Genomic DNA, 18744 nt, shown 5'->3' with positions numbered 1-18744 from the left:
GGGTAGCCATGGAAAAGGGTACAGCGCAGCCATTGAAATGGGAATAGGGTAAACATAAAACTGGTGTACTGTAACCACGGAAACTGATGTAAATGTATCCACCTAAATAGTGTAGGGTAACCATGGAAAAGTATATAGCATGACCATGTAAATATATATAGGTGTAGGGTATAGGTGTGGTGCAATCATAAAACCACTGTACTGTAACCATGGAAACTGATGTAATGAAACCATGTAAATAGTGAAGGGTAGCCAATGGTAAAGGGTACAGCACAGCCATTGAAATGTAAGTAGGGTAAACATAAAATTGGTGTACTGTAACCATGGAAACTGATGTAATGCATCCATGGAAACTGATGTATTGAAACTATGTAAATAGTGTAGGGTAACCATGAAAGGATATAGCATGACCATGGAAATGGGTGTAGTGCAATCATTAAACCGCTGTACTGTAACCATGGAAACTGATGTAATGAAACCATGTAAATAGTGAAGGGTAGCCAATGGTAAAGGGTACAGCACAGATATTGAAATAAGAGTAGGGTAAACATAAAATGTATCCATGTAATGTATCCATGGAAACTGATGCAATGCATCCATGGAAATAGTGCATGGTAACTATGGAAAAGGCATATTGTAACCATGGAAATGGGTGCAGCACAAGCATTAGTTAAACCCAGATAAACCCTAATCAATAAAAACGTTACAATTTTATGAATCTACAGACAAGCCCTGTTTAGACACTCTAACTCTGACTGAAGGACACGGGACACAAACAGGGCTCGGAAAGGTCCCTCCTCCTCCTCCCGGTGAGGACAACAGCTACGGGCATGAACAAAACTTTGGGGCCTCATTTTTTTAATGGAGAAGATCAGGGTTCACTGCATGAGAGCAACAGGCGTCTGACAGGCGGCATGCATACACAAGCAGAAGAGCAGAGATTCATCTGGATAAGAACACAGAGTCTAGCCCAGAGCCAGAGCACACTCCAAAAACACTCCCACCCCAACACTGGACCGGCAAACTGGGGCGACACAGGTTTGAATACGGCAGCCGGGGGCTGCGAGAGATAGAAAGGACAGACTCTTAATTTGACAGGTGGGTGTGGAGCGCTCCATTAGGCACTCACAAGTGAAACTTCTCGTCCCAGACAGGGTTGAGGTTGCCGTAGATGGTCTTGGTCCGCTTCTTAGTCTTCCCCACCTGGACGGTCACGTAGGGGTCGCTGGAGCCAGTCTTATCTTTAGCCTGCAGCCCCTGGGCACACACCACTGCAGCATACAGACAGAGACACAGACACTCAGTCAGACAGACAGACAGAGGTACCACCGACAGAATCCCTAATCATCCGCACTGTTCCTGAAGCCAGAAGTTCAGCAGAGAGCAGAAGAGGGTTTTAGAAGTCAAGGAAGGGAAGGACGCTGTCCGACTATGCTGGTAGTCAGTTTTACAGCATATTCACTTGCATAGAGATAATAAGAGAAGATATTTAATATTTGGGTGTTTTTGTATTAAAAAAATAATATTAGAAATCGCTGCAATATTAAGAATTTAACATTTAAATTATGAGCTTTAACTGCAGTATTAAAACTATACAATTATCATAACTGTAAGAAAAAGTGATCCTAAACTTTCTATTCATATGAGATTTGTGTAGAAGTAGTTTTATGAATGCTGACATTATCGTTAAAAAAACCCTCTTTATATTAAGCGTCTCTAATAACTGTGTAATTACACATTTATAATCCAGACAAATGCCATGGAATTACTGGTACAGCCTATGTAATTACACACTACTTAACTTCAGTCAGTACGTTCCTCATCAGCTGTTAAAGCATACTCTGTTATACATGTGTAATAACATAAGGGTAGTAATATGTATATAAGCTGCTGTTAAAGCATACTGTCTCATTAATTATCTGTGCAATAACACATATAACAGTGTAATTACACACTTATTAGAGAAACATGCTACAAAGTATGACTGAAAAAACATGCTTGCACATTTCTGCCACACTAGAGTTTAAAAGTTCACTTAATAACGAACTGCCAAAGACAGTTACTGCCTCCGAAATGGCCGCATTACAGGAGGACGGGTAGACCTTCCTAACCTTCAATGGAAGTTAATGTAATGTATTTTTTTATAATATAAATTTATATAAATTAAAAATATATCAATATTTATAAATAAATATATACATAAATAAAAGGTGCACGTATCTGTCACTGTTTTATGTACAGCGAAATGTGTTCTCTGCATTTTACCCAACTGTGGTAGTGAACACACACACACACACACACACACACACACACACACACACACACACACTGGCACACACTAGTGAACTAGGGGCAGTGAGCACACAAACACACCCAGAGCAGTGGTCAGCCAACTCCAGAGCCCGGGGTGAGGGTGAAATGTATAAAAATAAAAATACACTTTTTTTTTTTTTTTATCATGATGTCTTGAGGGATATCTAGGCTCTTTTGGGCCCCCTAGAGGCGTTGGGGCCCCAAGCATCCGTGTAATGCGAGTATACCCTGGGCCGGCTCTGTACTTAGCAATGACATCTCCATCAGTCAAACGCACAGGGCCGGATAAAGCAGTGTGAGCCGGTTAGAACATCCTGGATGATGGAACGGAACTGTAACTCGGTCACATTAGCAGGTTCTGTCGTGGACGGTACTGTACCGGTGATGGTGATCTTGGCGGACCACTTGGACGTGCCGTCCAACACGCTCTGCTTGATGGTCTTCATCTGCTGGCCGTGGACAGCCTTGCTGACCATGAACACGTCCCTGATGACCTCGAAGATCTCCGGCTTGTTCCTCTCTCGGATCTTCATGCGGTCTTTCATGGCCATGATGATGTTCTGAGTGCGGTCCTCAGCGCCGTGCTTCGAACTCTTCTCCGCCGCACCTGTGAGGGACCATCAGAGGATGAAATACACACACACACACACACACACACACACACACACACACACACACACACACACACACACACACACTTTTTCACTCTCACACTCAAAAGTTTGGAATCACAATTGTTTTTAAAGTTTTAATAATAATAAATCGTCCCAGATGCAGATGAAATACTCTAATATGATAGACAATATATCGCCGCTGCCACGCAACCTTGTATCTCCACTGTTGTCATTTTTATTTGAATCCAGCATTGTGCTTTACATTCCATCCAAATTTCATAAAGTCCAGAATGATGAACAGAGCTGTAAATAGTTCTACAATGACTAAAAAAGCAATGGTGATTTATAGTATTTATAGTATTGCTTATTAAATGTTATTCATGGTTTATGCACGTTATAAAGTCCTTATACAGGTCGCCTTCCAATACAGTGTCACCTGATGAGTAGTGTACTGTAATGACCTCTCTACACTAGCTCCTTGTCCAGGTCCAAAGTTTGAATCCAGCACTGTGCTTTACATTCTGTCCAAATCCCATGATGTCCAGAATGATGAACAGAGCTGTAAATATTTCTATAATGACATAGAAAGCAAATTAATTAATAATCAATGAATACATCGAATTCAATTCTAGCAAGATTAATATCCAGAATAACTTGCATTCGAAAAGTTTAACTCATTTGAGGAACTGGACAAGGAGCTAGTGTAGATAGAACTCTACAGTACACTATTTATCAGGTGACATTGTATTAGAAGGCGACAGACATAAGGACTTATAACATAAGCAATACTTTTTTTTTTAAGCCAGCCATTTATTTTAGGGTGATATTAGATGTTTTATGACAAAAATGACACTGACTTAGCCTTAAAAACTGTGAAAAAAAGTACAAGTGACATTTATTCTATTCATAACATGGTTATGAAGCATCATTTGAAGGTAATAAGGACAAAATTCCATTCTTGATAAAGGAAATCTGGCTAATCAAAGTGAAATATTGACCAAAAAAAGATATTTTCTACTTTTACTCAATTTACTGACACTTTCAAATAAAATATTTAAATGTTATAATTTAATACTTTTTGTTATCATTAAAATGAGGAAAAAAGGACAACTGAGGAATTCTATGAAAAATGAAGCAATTTTAAAAGTTAATTAAAAAATAAAAAATAAAACAACGAACAAACAAACAAACTCCACACAACTCCTTCTGACAGCCGTTGTCAAGCTCCAGTGGAAACTCCAATCACTAACTACGCTGAATGAGATCTTAAACCAGGATCTGCACCCTGCTCCAACCGTCCCCGACAGACACTCTCCTCACTTTAATTATCACCATCTCCAATTTCAAAACCCAGTAAACAAACTCGATACCTATCTGGCAACCCTATCAATCCTGCAAATATCCCAGCCTCTGGAATACATCCCGCTAATAATCAGCCGCCTGCTTCTGGAGATTCGCCTTAAATCATTTCTGGAGCGGCTAATGGAGCTGTCACTCAGGGAGGCAGGTCTCGATGTGATCCCGTTTGGATAAATCATGTCCGCAGACACCGCAGCAGCTAGTGTGTCACTTAGAAAAGTATACACACGCAGGCCGATCGATAGAGATCTGAAGCACATTGTGGGCCAGCTTTTACAGGCCGACAGGTTTCTGAAGGACAGGAGCCGCCGCAGCGTCTTCTCCTTCCTGCTGGTTTTGAACGTTCAGGCAGAAACTAGCACAGTTTGAGGTGGAGAGTGTTAGTTTAGAGTGGCAGCAGGGGGGAAAGAGAAGAGGGAGGAGCCAGCATTAGAACAGACCCTTAGAGGCCCTACAGGTCATCTAATTAACTACATTATATGGACAAAAGTATTGGGACATCTGCTCATTCATTGTTCCTTATGAGAAAAGGGAGCTGATCCTGCTTTTGTTGGCGTAACTGTCTCTACTGTTTCTACTAGATTTTGGAGAAGGATTGCTGTGAGAATTTGATTGCAAATTTAACTTATTAAACTGGCTCTGACTTTCTTGCCACTGAATGTAATGAAATCCTCACAGCATTGCTCCAAAATGGAGTAGAAAGCCTTCCTTGGACAGTGTGCTGGTGTCCCAATACTTTTAAGTTTTCTCCTCCTATTGCCAATTTGGAGATATTTGCATGACAGCAATATATTAATATATATACATTATTATCTGCTCAGTAAATCACTGATATTAGAATAAGCACTAATAAAAGTGGTGGTGGTGGTGGTTCTCCATCACTGTGTTTCTCATTAGAACATCTCCAAAGTTCTCCTCTCTCATGGAGTCTAGTATTATTTAGAGTTCTCCTCAGATCAACACCTGGTTTGGTGGTAAATCAGGGCTTAATGATGGTAAATCAGGTGAGCTGCTGCTGCTGCTGCTGCTGATGGAGTTGAACACATCCTCCACGCTGTGCTGGCTGGACTGGGGAGAGTCCAGGAGAAACCTGGAGGAACCGAGCTCTGTTCTTCAGACTAGCTCACAGACAAGATCTCACTACTTTCTTTCTTCAGAATGAGAAGCTCTTGTTTCTCCTTTTTACTGGATTTATGTTCACCTGCTTTATCTGATCTGATGAGATCTGGAGCTTCTACTGTAGAACCTCTCTCACTGCTGAGAGACTGGATTCATAATAATGAGATTAGGAGCCTAAAACCTCTGTACTCGTACTCACGCTGTAAGCAGTCCGCATTGAGGAGCTCCTGGCACTTCTCGTGACACTTGACTCCGCACTCGGAGCAGCGCATGCCCTGCCGGGCAATGCCCCACAGTAGCCCCTCACACTCATAGCAGTAGGTGGGCGTGGTGGCCGTCCAAACCTCGAAGTTATGGGGAGTGGTGCAGGAGATGGGGTAGATCAGAGCCTGCAGCGTCTTCTTATACACATGACTCTTCTGCAGGGGGGAAGAGAAGAGGGAGGAGCCAGCATTAGAACAGGTCATCTAATTAACTACATTATATGGACAAAAGTATTGGGACACCTGCTCATTCATTGCTGTCTTCTGAAATCAAGGCTATTAAAAAGAGCAGATCCTGCTTTTGTTGGAGTAACTGTCTCTACTGTCCAGAGAAGAAGACTTTCTACTAGATTTTGGAGAAACATTGCTGTGAGGATTTGATTGCATTCAGCAACAAGAGCTTTAAGGAGGTCAGGATGTTGAATGATGATGATCATCACCCCACCTTGTCTCCAACTCATCCCAAAAGTACTGGACGTTGCACCAACCATCATTCCAGAGAACACAGCTCTTCCACTGCTCCACAGCTCAATGCTGGGGGGCTTTATACCCCTCTACTAGCCTACGCCTGGCATTAGGAAGCATGGTGCCAATAGGTTCATATTTCCAAGCTGTGTGTGTGTGTGTGTGTGTTGAATAAAGTAGCTGAATGCATTTATTAGTAGGGGTGTCCATATAGTCCGTATAGTGTGTGTGTCTGAGTGTGTTTCTACAGTAATGCTACAGCAGTATTTTGTCCACATAATGTCTCACTCACCAGCTCCTCGTCTTTGATGGATGAGCGGGAGGCCATGGCGGATGCGATGCCTGCCTTCCTGGCCTGGACCAGCGACTGTGCCACAGAGTACAGACGTTAATTCAGAGGACAAAACATCATCATCAGGTTCTGACTGGTAACTAACTGGGTGACGCTTTATTAGGAGCGGTTCCTCTTAGCTGAAATAAACACTCTCAGACTCTCAGGAGCTTCTGAACTCCATCTCAGTGACGGAGCAGCTTCTGAACAGTCAGCAGATCAGCAAGAGACTTTTACTGAAGACCAGAGTTCAGCTGATCTTCACTTTATTCAGAGAGGGAAGTTCAGATCTGTAGACGCTCACCTGAGAAAGCCCTGATCATCTAACAGCTCTATACAGACCCACCTCAGAGTTAGGACTAGGTTCAGGTTAGGTTTATGGTCATGATAAATGTTAGGATTAGGTTTTGGGTCAAGGCTAAGTATAGGATTAGGGTCAAGATGAGGGTTGAGGTTAGGATTAGGGCCAGGATAAGGATTAGGTTTAGGTTTTGGGTTGAGGTTCAGGTTAGGGTTAGGGTCATGATGAAGGTTAGGACTAGGTTTTGGGTCGAGGTTAAGGTTAGGATTAGGCCAGGATTAGAGTGATGATGAGGGTTAGGATTAGGTTTTTGGTTGAGGTTTGGATAAGGGTTAGGATTAAGTTTGAGCTGAGGTTCAGGTTAGGGTTAGGATTAGGTATAGGGTTGAGGTTAGGTTTAAGATTAGGGTCATGATGAGAGTTAGGATTAGGTATAGGGTTGAGGTTAGGTTTAGGTTTAGGGTCAGGATGAGGGTTAGGATTAAGTTTAAATTGAGGTTGAGGTTAGGATTAGGGCCAGGACAAGGATTAGGATTAGGTTTTGGGTTGAGGTTAATGATAGGATAAGGCCAGGATGAGGGATAGGATAATGTTGGGGGCCAAGGCTAAGGATAGGATTAGGGTTATGTTTTGGGTTAGGAATCAGGGTTAGGTTCTGCTTAATGGAAGTAAGGTTTTATTGGTCTACTTGATGGAACAGATGAACAGTAAATCACAGTAAATTTTCATGTTTATTCATCATCTACAGAGAACCACTCCAAACAGTGTCACCACAAACTGCAGTAAAAAATGACTGAAAGCTACAGAAACGTCAGCTGTGCATTATAATAATAGATACCATATGATGCAGAACTCAATTCTGAATGAAATTAATAAAAATATAGAAAAACAAAATCAAACATAAATCCGGGGTTGAAACTGTGCCAGGCAATGGATGTGAGAACCAGTAAAAAAAAGGCTGGAGGGTTGAGGAAGGAACCAAAACACTGGTAGACCCACGCTGGGGATGGCCACTTCCTGAATATCAGATAAAACAGGATGTGGATGTGGAATCTAATCTAGAAAGCCATCACAAACCCTGCTGTGCAGCCGTACTATCACCAAAAGTGGAAGCCATGGCCTTGGGGCGGCATATGTAAAGCAGGAGGGTGTGAAACCAAGCTAAAGTAAACCAGTGTCCGGAGGGGTGAACGATCACTCCTGTATCTTTATGTTAAGCAGACGTGCAAATCCACAATCCACGAGCAACACACTCCCCTGTAATGTGGTTTAAATGGGTCTGCCAATACGTTTGTAAATGAGAGGACGAAGCCAGTCAAAAGTTTTAGAACACTCTAAACTGGGCAAGCCTGCTTTTCTTATTCTAGCATCTAAGCACTGACTTGCTCACTGCCTCCCCAGCTCCAGGTCTGCATCTCTTCACAGCGGAAACTGAGACCTGCTCCTGTGTAAAGATGCTGAGCTGCAAGTTGTTGTCATGTGAGCCGTCCATCACACAAGCACACACACTGCTGCTGCTGCTGCCTCTCAGAAACTGGTCTTTTGGTACGGTCGTGGGTTTGAGGGGGTCAGACCTCTTCCTGTTCCGGAGTTAGAACGCTCTACCTGTGTTTCTGTGTTGAGGGTCTTTTTCTAGACATGATGGGAGCGTCCGCCACCATTTCTCTGAAGCCCTGATCAGGCCACAATCGATGGGTGGATTCCTACTGCACATATCTTTTAGTCTGACAGTTCACTGCTTACCTTTGTACCTTTTTTATGGTCACTGGACTGGACGTACTGTACTATTTCAGGTCATTAACTGGACTTGAGCTTAATCGTCAATAAAAAACTGGAAAAATAGGGGGTGTTCTGAAACTTTTGACCGGTAGTGTATGTATAAAAGGTACAGATAGTGTATTTTTGCACGTCGCTGGACTGGAGCAATACTAATCCCACAAATTCAGTATCGTCCATTCCTGCTTAACATAAACAATACAAATGCTGCTAAATCTGCTAAAAAGGGGGGGGGGGTGGTGTTAAACTTACCATAGCCTGACCACAATGAGTGAATGCATTCAAGAGAGGTGCAGACATTTATTTCATATAGTTTTCCAAAGTGGGAGGAGAGGAAACAGTAGTACTGTAAAGTATATTGTAAGGTATATTCTCTATGATATAGTGTCTCATTTAAAGGTTAGGAATCATTGCTGAAAACCAGTGTTTCCTACAATCTGGTAAAAGTGTAAGAGTGTATTCTGGTATTCTGATATACCCAGTGCAACAAAATAACTAAGAAATCTGCAGAACATCAAGATTAAAATGATCAAATTATTAAATGGATTTAAATGTTTTCATTAAAGGTCCCCATGACCCTGTCGCCAGTCACCCTGTCCTTCCCTGAAGCAACTTTTGGTAGGTACTGACCACTGCATACTGGGAGGGAACACCCCACAAGACCTGCCTGACGTCGAAAAAAGATTCTTATTTTCAGATTTTTATGCTTGGCCATTATTTCATTAATAATAATAATAATAATAATAATAATTATTATTATTAGTAGTAGTATGCTCTAAAGTATATATACACACACACATACATACATATATATATATATATATATATATATATATATATATATATATATATATATACATACTTTATAATTATAGTCCTAATGATTCTACTATACATTTTAAAGATACCATTTGTTTAATATCTACTATTTAAACATTTATTGTAGTGTTATTTACATTAATGTATTATTATTATTATTATTATTAGTAGTAGTAGTATTAGCGTCATTATTACAGTCCTACTGTAGTCTACTAAAAATACTGTGTTTAGTTTCTAATATTTATATAATATTCATATAAAGTATAATATTATATAATTTATATTACTGTTAATTAGTATTATTATTACAATAGTCCTAATGAATTCCACTGAAACTTCCATAGTTTAGATGATTCAGATGATTAGACCACTTGTTGGATTATATCACTTCTATTAATGGTTATTATTATTATTATTATTATTATTATTATTATTATTATTTGTCGTAATGAATTCTACTCAAAACATTTCAAAGATACCACTTGTGTTTAATTCCTGCTATTTAACCCTTTACAGTATTGTATAATTTATATTATGTACACTACATTGAATTGAATTGAGTTATTATTATTATTCTTAATAATAATAATAATAATAATAATGATGAAAACTCAGTAGAATTCAGTAGAATAGAATTTCAAAAGAATACCAAGTACAAGTCCTAATGAATTCTAGTCTAAATAACATTGGTGTTTATTATTATTATTATTATTATAAAGCAAACATATTTTTATATGAACAGTAATTCCAAACTTTTACACAGTACTGTACAACCCCTACACTCGGCACTATCAGCTGGAAATGTGAAAAATCCACAAGAAACAAAATAAAAGCCTAAAAAAACAAATCTGAATTTGTTTACCTTTACAAACGCCATTACCAAATCAAGATATGCAGCAGAGTCTACAGAGTTATAATATCATAAATCATCACTAAAACATAACAGAGGAATATAAAGGAGTACGTACCACATCGCTAACGAGCGGGATTGGTTTCCTCTTCCGTAAGTCTGGCATGCTGTCAATCCCAAACAGGCCACTCCCACATCTGCCAAAAGCAATGCAAATGATGAGGGTTTCATATTCACACAGTAGGCGTGGATGGTACTGTGTAGAGATGGACAATTGACAATTCAGGCCCAGAAAGTCTAAAGCCGTCCCAGGATTTTATTCCCACTGCCTGGGCAGCTCTGCTGCAGTAGAAGCTCCAGATCTCATCAGAACAGATAAAGCAGGTGAACATAAATCCAGTAAAAAGGAGAAACAAGAGCTTCTCATTCTGAAGAAAGAAAGTAGTGAGATCTTGTCTGTGAGCTAGTCTGAAGAACAGAGCTCGGTTCCTCCAGGGTTCTCCTGGACGCCCCCCAGTCCAGCCAGCACAGCGTGGAGGATGTGTTCAACTCCATCAGCAGCAGCAGTAGCAGCAGCAGCAGCAGCAGCAGCTCACCTGATTTACCATCATTAAGCCCTGATTTACCATCAAACCAGGTGTTGATCTGAGGAGAACTCTAAATAATACTAGACTCCATGAGAGAGGAGAACTTTGGAGATGTTCTAATGATGAACACAGTGATGGAGAACCACCACCACTTTTATTAGTGTTTATTCTAATATCAGTGTTTTACAGGTGGCTAAAACCTTTGACGCTCAAGGTCATTATACACTCGATCTCAAAATTGTCCATTAGCCAAAAATGGTTCTTTATAGAACCAAAAGTGGTTCTTCTATGGCAGCGCTTGCTCTAGAACCTATATTTTCCATTGTATGACGTACAGTATTAAAGAAGTTAGAGGAACTCACCCTGCTTTAATCCAGGCGTGTCTGGAGTTATCTCCATTCTGTCGACCCTGTTCCAGTCCAAAGAAATATTAATAAAAATAATAATCATAAAAATACACAAAAACATTTTCAAAAATATTAAAACTCCCAAATAAGACCTAAGAGTAAATGACAGACATGATTGGTTGAGTTTCACCACTTTCATGAAACAGTCAAAGGTTTCCAAACTGTAGAAGTTATGAAGATACAGAACATGCAAACTCCAGACAGATATGCATGCAAAAATAAAAAAATAAACAAATACATAAACAGAAAAGCATCCCAATATAAGGGTTACACCCATCCTGGTTTAGATTTTTAAATAGCAGGTTACCAGAATTAAGCACTATTTCTCTTATGAAGTTAACAGATGTATTAATCATTACATTATTATTAAATCCCTTTTCAACATAAAAATCCAATGTAGGCAATGTCCAAATATTTCTGGACACCCCATCTAATGAATGCATTCAGCTTCATTTTAAGTTGCACCCATTGCTGATACATATGTGCAAATGCACACACACAGCTTGTCTAGTCCCTGTAGAGAAGTACTGCCAATAGAATAGGACTCTCTGGAGCAGATATATTAACATGACCCTATTGGCACCATGCTGCCTAATAATTCCAGGCGTGGGCTAGTAGAGGGGAATAAAGTCCCGCAGCATTGTGCAGCTGTGGAGCAGTGGTGGATGGAATTCCATACTATACTTTTGGGATGAGTAGCGGGATTCAAGGATGAGGTGGATTGCTGAATGTTGCTGAATGCAAGCTAATCCTCACAGCAATGCTCTTCCAAACTCTTGCAAAAAGCCTTCTTCTCTGAACAGTACTCCAACTACCGTTACTCCAACAAAAGCCGAATACACGCTCAGAAGAAACAATGATTGAGCAGGTGTCCCAATACTTTTGACCAAATTTTGAAACACACCACAGGGGTGATGGTGGCATCATACTGTGAGAATGCTGCTGTCCTAAGCAGGGACTGGGCATCTTGTCCAAATTGAAACCCGGAGGTTGCAAGCTTGAACTTGAACGGAGGTTGCGAGCCATGCCAATTCAGAAAGATGAGTGGGTAGGGTAGGTGCCGTGGGTAGATGGCGCTATTTCCCCAGTCAGCCTTAAAGCGGCATTGGCCAGAACCGGCATCTGTTAGCTGATGCAGTGAAGCTGGGGGCCCGGTGCTTTCCTCTGACAGTGTTGGCTGCCTGGCGATGCCACAAAAGAGACGGTGGCTGGCTTTGCATTGATCGGAGGAGACATGTGTTAAGTCCTTTCCCTCGTAGTGTCGGGCGCATTGCTAGTGCTAGGGGGAGCTACGAACAGGTCAAATTGGGAGGAAAAAAAGTTTGTCACTTAGACAAATCCAATTACTTTTAATGAGGTAAATACTTAAAATAAAAATGTAATGTAATACATACTTTACCCTCCATAATTTATTAAAAACACACAATAACTAACTGGACGTTTCCACCTCCTTTCTCAATCTTGTGATTGGCATTGTTTACAAAGTGCACTTGATCTGCACCAGCAACACCACTAGAGAAGAGCCAGTCATCTACAGTATGTTTTCCTTCAGGGTATGCCATCTGACCAATGTCTTGAACATCCAGCCTTCCACAAATGAAGGCAGGGTCGCTGGGAAGGGTCCCAGCAGGGTCATTGGGAACCCCCAAAGGACCTGCTACTGTAGAACCCTCAATACACTGAGATGCTCACATGCGGCTACCCTGCTACATGAACAGGGCTGGTGCTTCAACGGGCAACTGAACCAGATTAACTACATGGACTTCTGGACAAACTGGTGGTGGCGCTATTCTCTGGTAATAGAAGGTTGTAATAACACTTTCGTCTTGTCTGCGAATTGAGTAGAAATAAACACAAAACACAAACATTCATATTAAAATGTATATGAGGACGATACATTTTCAGTTTATTGAAATAATAAACTCTGATTTCGCGTTGATGAACGACACAGTTCTACAAACAGGCCGACGCCACATTGAGACAGTCAACGAGACAAAATTCAATCGGCTTCTCATGCAATGATTGACAGCATGCGTTTAGATATGACCATTTGAACCCACAACCAGGCGCAAGTCAAAAACACAACTTTATTTACATTAAAAATAAAAGAAATGATCAAAATGCTTTAAAGTGACCTGCTCATCCTCTCGGTTTTCCTCTGCAAAACAGATTCAAATGAAACATGTTTAGCTCAAAAATTGTGGAATTCTTCGATACGCAAATTCCACAACCCCGTAAGCAATACCTGGATTGAATTCCTCCTCAGAAAAGGTGCGCTTTGAGCCACTAGAAATCCTAGACAGCTTGTGTCTCTGTCTCTGTTCTTTGAGAACACGTTGGATATTGGCAAGGCACTTCTGGTGGTGAGGGTCTAGTTGCTCTGGGCTGTCAGTGTCTGGTTCTGCCTCTTCTTCTAGGACAGCATCCAAAGATCTTGTCTCATTGCAGTCACCGGCAACCTGAGGCATGTTTGCATGAAGCATCTCCTCAGGACAACTCTCCATTGTCCCTGAACTTGCGTCCACCTTCTCTGAGCAGAGTTCAGGAGAGCCGTCCACAAGCGACAGCTCTTGTTCGGTCAGATGCTCTTCAGCACTGACGGAATGGTCCATCGAGTAGTATTCGGTTGGGGTACCAGAGGGAGATGCAGTGCCAGACACGGATCCCAGAGGATCAAAGTACTGGGAGTCTTCTGGTTGGTTAACATATAACTTCAGGTCATTGAGGTCACGCCCTCCGAGGAAACCGGAACGGCCTCTTTTTTGAGGTGACAAACTCTGATCTAAGGTTTCGCTGCTAGATGGCATGAAATGATCGGAATCCGATCCATCTAGAGTCGAGTCCACTTCCGCAAGTTCGTTCGAAAGTTTGTCGGGACTCAAGGTGACGTCTGACATATCGTCGTCTGGACACTGAGCATCGGCTACCTCGAGTCTCCTCAGAGCTCCATGGAGGGCAGATCGAAAGGTGAGCATGGCCTTGCTAATCTTTACCACATCAAGACCTACATTGGGAGGCTGGGAGCCATCCATTTCAGCGTGCTCGGAGTAATCCGGATCACATTGTATATCAGGCATGCTTGCGGAAACTCTCTCAGGCCACTCCTTCTCTGTGCTATCTGCAGAATCCCCATCAACACGCCCAACACAAAGGCAGTGCTCACAAGAAGAGTGCAAGTCTTGGCAGCCATCGTCATAATCCGTCAGTCCCATCGTGGAACAGCTAAGGCTTCTGGAAGGGCCGCTACATAGCTCATCGGCATACGCATCCATGGTGTGGTACCCCGAACTTCGGGAATATGGGCAATTGGGTGTGCAATCGCAATCTACATCATCAGGCACCCCCTGTTTCTTGGGATTCCTCCAGTCAGCAACACTGGACAAGCTGGACAGGGAGTTGTACTGGGGTCCAAACAGTAACGACAGGTGCTCTGAACTGCTTCGAGACGAGTGGCCGGGCGTGCTGCTCGTTTCTCCACCGTTGTACCTACGCCAGGTTTCGGCTTGCCGGACATTGTCTACCTCGTCTGCGCTATTCTGGCAAGAGCAGCAGTCCTCTTCGCTCCATCCCGTGTCTCCGCTCCATGCTCCCTCTCCACTCGTGCTTATAGGCATGCCAGAAGCACCCCAGCCGTCATCCCTCTCTGGGTCGGCCTCCCTGGAATGGTAACTGCTATCCTGGCCTCTATTCTTGCAGCTGTGACCTGAGGATAAGGAACTCGCGCTTGGGAAGTCCTGGACATAAAGCCGGTCGTGATGGGGGTAGTTGGGAGGATGTACTGTGCAAGAGGATTCGTCCGAGTGGTCCGAAATCTCAGGATCATCCACCTTGGAATTTCTTGATACAGCGCAGTAAGACGGCGCTCCATTCCTTTCAGACTTTACGGACTTCTTCAGTGAAGGACTTGTGTTGATCTGGGAGGTTGCTACCACTTTCTGTTTGCCTGAGCTTCTGCGATGAGCTATTTGTCTTCGAGGTGAGGGTTGCCTACTGGCACCAGCCGAATAGAGCTCCTCTATTTCCAACAGCACAGCATCCACACAGCAGGAAACCTCATCAACAGAACCACTCACGGATGTCAGGTACTGCCTCAAGTCGGAGATCTCCTCTTGAATTTTATTAATCCCCTGGAGCTCTTTTAAAATGTGCTCCACTATGGTGCTGGAGCATTTGTCCTTGCTTCCACCCTCGTCCACCTTTTCCTTTCTCGGTCTTCGGATCTCGTCCATTTTTGCCCTTTTGTCCGAACGATCAGAGTTGGCTAAGGTTTCGTAGTCATACACAGGGCCGGTGGAGAGCACCTGGCATGGGATCCCAGCAGCACCTCCTCGGTTTAACCCAACCTCCCCTGCCAGGAGCCTCTTGCCGGCTTCAGTATCAAGTTTAGTGCTCGGTACAGAAGCAAGACCGCATTCATGACTAGAAGGCATTCGATTTATTCCACAGGCGAACAGGCTTTCCTCCTCAGTGGTGTGCTGACGGTCATAGAGGTCTTGTTTCTTAGGAGCCTGAAGACATTTCTGGATCTTCTTGCGCAGACCACGTCTAACGTTGGGGCTCTGGGCTCTCTTCTTGCCCTGTTCTTTCTTCTGGGCCAGATTCTGCTGTAAGATGCTGGTTTCACTAGTCTCATCGTGTTCATCGTGACAACTTCGGGATAACATTCCTTGGGCTCAGGCGTCTTGACCGTCTTAGGGTCGGGTGCCCCCTACATATTGACCATCAGGTTGAGGCTCTAGTGCCTGTAGCCATAGAGAATGGTCATCTCACTCGAAATGCTACCTGTAACATATGAACAAAGCTTGCTCAGTTCCATGCTGCCACATTACAGTGGACTGAATTAGTCCAAAATATTTGACAATACAAGCCAAGAGGCAATAAATGAAAGAGGATTGGTTGGTATCATTAAAGAGACTCAGTAGGACAGTGAGAAAGTTCCTTTCGCAACCAAACTGCTGCATTCCCAAAATACTTCCCAATTGAAATTATATTTAGTAAAGCTAGAAACCGTTATATCTACTGATCAAATTATTAATTAGCGAAAGCAAGAGTCGGACAGCATAATGAACCAGAAACTGATCGGATATTTTTATTTTTCTCCTCCTTTTTGGTAAACAATCATCCATCACTCAGGAAGAAAGGGCTAGTACTGTACCGCTAGCCTTAAATCAGTGACCACTCACTCGTGGCAATGACACAGTAGGCGACCGCCAACACAGTAATTAGACAACAGCTCAATTATCTTGTCCATGTCCAGTTCAGTGAACCACTGCTACGTGTATACTCCTCCAACATCTGTCCTTGTTTCTTAAAGACGTGTTCGGAGACTATTCGTCATATGAACTGATACATCTGTGGGATTTCACGCCGATGACCGCAAAATATGGCTTTTTAGAAGACATAGGGAACTTAAAACGAGACATCCAGAACGTCCCAGAATGTATGCGAGTGTTATAGCAGTCCAGCTGTGTGTCATTTAGCTGTTACCCAGACCCCTGCTGGGTCTAATGGTTGCTTTACCATTTCCCCAGCCTGACAGGGTGACACCACATTTAGCTGGTCTTTTTTCAGCAGAATAATTTGTGGGGTTGCGACCCCTCCCATATACCCTTCATCAGCCTGGTTAGTTGAAACGTACATATGAAGAAACCTTGAAAATCATTTGTGTTGAGTGTTACTTTGGGAAATGACCACAAATGAAAGGTAATTAAAATTGAAACCTGAAGGTAAAATGTATCTGCTAATTATAACAAATAAATAAATAAGTAAATAAAAGAAGTTGCCCATTTCCCGCCCTCTACTGCCCCACTGTCCTGTTGATACTAATGGAGGACTGGCGATCGGGCCAGAACCTCAGTTAGCGGTGAGTCATCATCAATCCAAGCAAGCAATGGAATACATTTCACTGTAATGTGCTTCAGAGACCATTCTGAGCACAGCTAATGTCTATTACCCCACAACGAGGCAGTCATTGAAATTCAGGGACGGTGCTGCAATGCTCCTAAATGCACTCAATGGCCGACATGATCGTAACTGTGACTCCAACAATATGCGTTTCGGGCCGTGGCACTCATGGGCAAGTCTTGGCTTGCTGCCTGGAGTTTGAAATGAGGACGTGGTATCTAGGATTTTGTTCCCCAGACATACAGTGTGTGTTTTCGGACAGCACAGCGGACAGCATGGGGTTCTCTAAAAGGTACTTCCTAAGGGACAAATGATGTATGTACGCAAACCTGTGCAGAATACGTTTACATTACATTTACTTTTATGGCATTTAGCATAACACTCTCCTCCAGAGCGACTTTCAAGGTTACTGGTATTACAGTGGTGGGCCGATGTAGTGTTAGGAGTCTTGCCCAAGAACTCTTATTGGTGTAGTGCAGCATAGTCACACAGGCCAGGAATCGAACCCCAGTCTCCCACATGGCGTGGTATCTGTTGCGCCACACCAATAAGCATTAAAAACTTCATTTGAAACCTACTGCTTGTAAACTGCCCACTGTACATCCCAAATCTACAAGATAAAGAATATGGAGGTCAGTCAGGTAATAACGAAGATTCCAAGCTATCCATGTGAGGTTTAACCTCTGCTAAATATCACTACAAAAAAAAACAAAACAAAAAAAAAACAGCTAAGGCATCTGGAAGGGCCGCTACATAGCTCATCGGTATACGCATCCATGGTGTGGTACCCCGAACTTCGGAAATATGGGCAATTGGGTGTGCAATCGCAATCTACATCATAAGGCACCCCCTGTTTCTTGGGATTCCCCCAGTCTGCAACACTGGACAAGCTGGACAGGGAGTTGTACTGGGGTCCAGACAGTAAGGACAGGTGCTCTGAACTGCTTCGACTACAAAAATAAATAAATAATAAAAAATAAAAAAATAATAATAATAATAATAATATCTGCATGATAAGATAAGGCCAATAATAAGAAATAAATGATACGTTCCATAGAAAAGCTGACCAACCAATTGGCCACCAAGGTAATGCCTGTGGATTATCTACTAGCTCCTAAACCTTTGAACATCAAAATGCTTCAAAAACACCAAAACCTAAAAAGTATAGATCTCAAAATCTACCAGCAAGAAGAATCAATCCATCATACCTACAATAAATCCCATGAACCCCTCTGAAAACTCCCTCAACCAATGATACCCATTTACGCATTCAGAGGAGCTGCCAGCTTGTCGTTTCACAGGTACCAACGTTCCACCTCATTTCCAACACCAGCCCACAGACGGAGAAAGAGTTCAGAATTCCTAATCAGACACTCCTCTACTCCAGCACAAGCCCATCCCTGTTTTTAGGTCAGAGTTTTGTCACAGTAAAAAAAGGCTGTGGGCCAACTGAGAAATCAAGTTAATCAGCTGCTGGGGGCCTGTCCTGTTTAACCTAGTTAGCGCTGCCTTGGCCTCGGAAGTTCCCAAGTATGAAAAGCAGGAGGAAACTGGGAATGATTTGGGTTGTTCTGAATCGGAACAATTTCAGTCCAAATCTCGAGATTGACTCACCGGGGTGGTGGTGGCTCAGCGG

General features: G+C 42.5%; 1 protein-coding gene across 3 annotated transcripts in view; it reads right to left on the bottom strand.

Moving 5' to 3' along the window:
* Positions 1 to 18744, bottom strand: part of unc13bb (unc-13 homolog Bb (C. elegans)) — a 134370-nt gene that overhangs the window by 43675 nt on the left and 71951 nt on the right. For 2 of the 3 annotated variants that reach the window (XM_072659137.1, XM_072659138.1), the window contains exons 2-9: positions 13450 to 15986; positions 13340 to 13362; positions 11160 to 11206; positions 10329 to 10407; positions 6426 to 6500; positions 5605 to 5824; positions 2693 to 2920; positions 1130 to 1271 (exon numbers count right to left, since the gene is read on the bottom strand). In XM_072659137.1, coding sequence (XP_072515238.1) covers positions 1130 to 1271; positions 2693 to 2920; positions 5605 to 5824; positions 6426 to 6500; positions 10329 to 10407; positions 11160 to 11206; positions 13340 to 13362; positions 13450 to 15868 — 3233 coding nt within the window. In that variant the 5' untranslated portion in view covers positions 15869 to 15986. The remainder of the gene's footprint in view (positions 1 to 1129; positions 1272 to 2692; positions 2921 to 5604; positions 5825 to 6425; positions 6501 to 10328; positions 10408 to 11159; positions 11207 to 13339; positions 13363 to 13449; positions 15987 to 18744) is intronic. The other variant, XM_072659139.1, reaches the window with a different exon arrangement.

Source organism: Salminus brasiliensis, chromosome 16, assembly GCF_030463535.1.
Source record: "Salminus brasiliensis chromosome 16, fSalBra1.hap2, whole genome shotgun sequence".
NCBI classification, from domain to species: Eukaryota; Metazoa; Chordata; class Actinopteri; order Characiformes; family Bryconidae; genus Salminus; species Salminus brasiliensis.
Note: the sequence above shows the minus strand (reverse complement) of the source record. Positions and strands in the feature narration are given on the sequence as shown.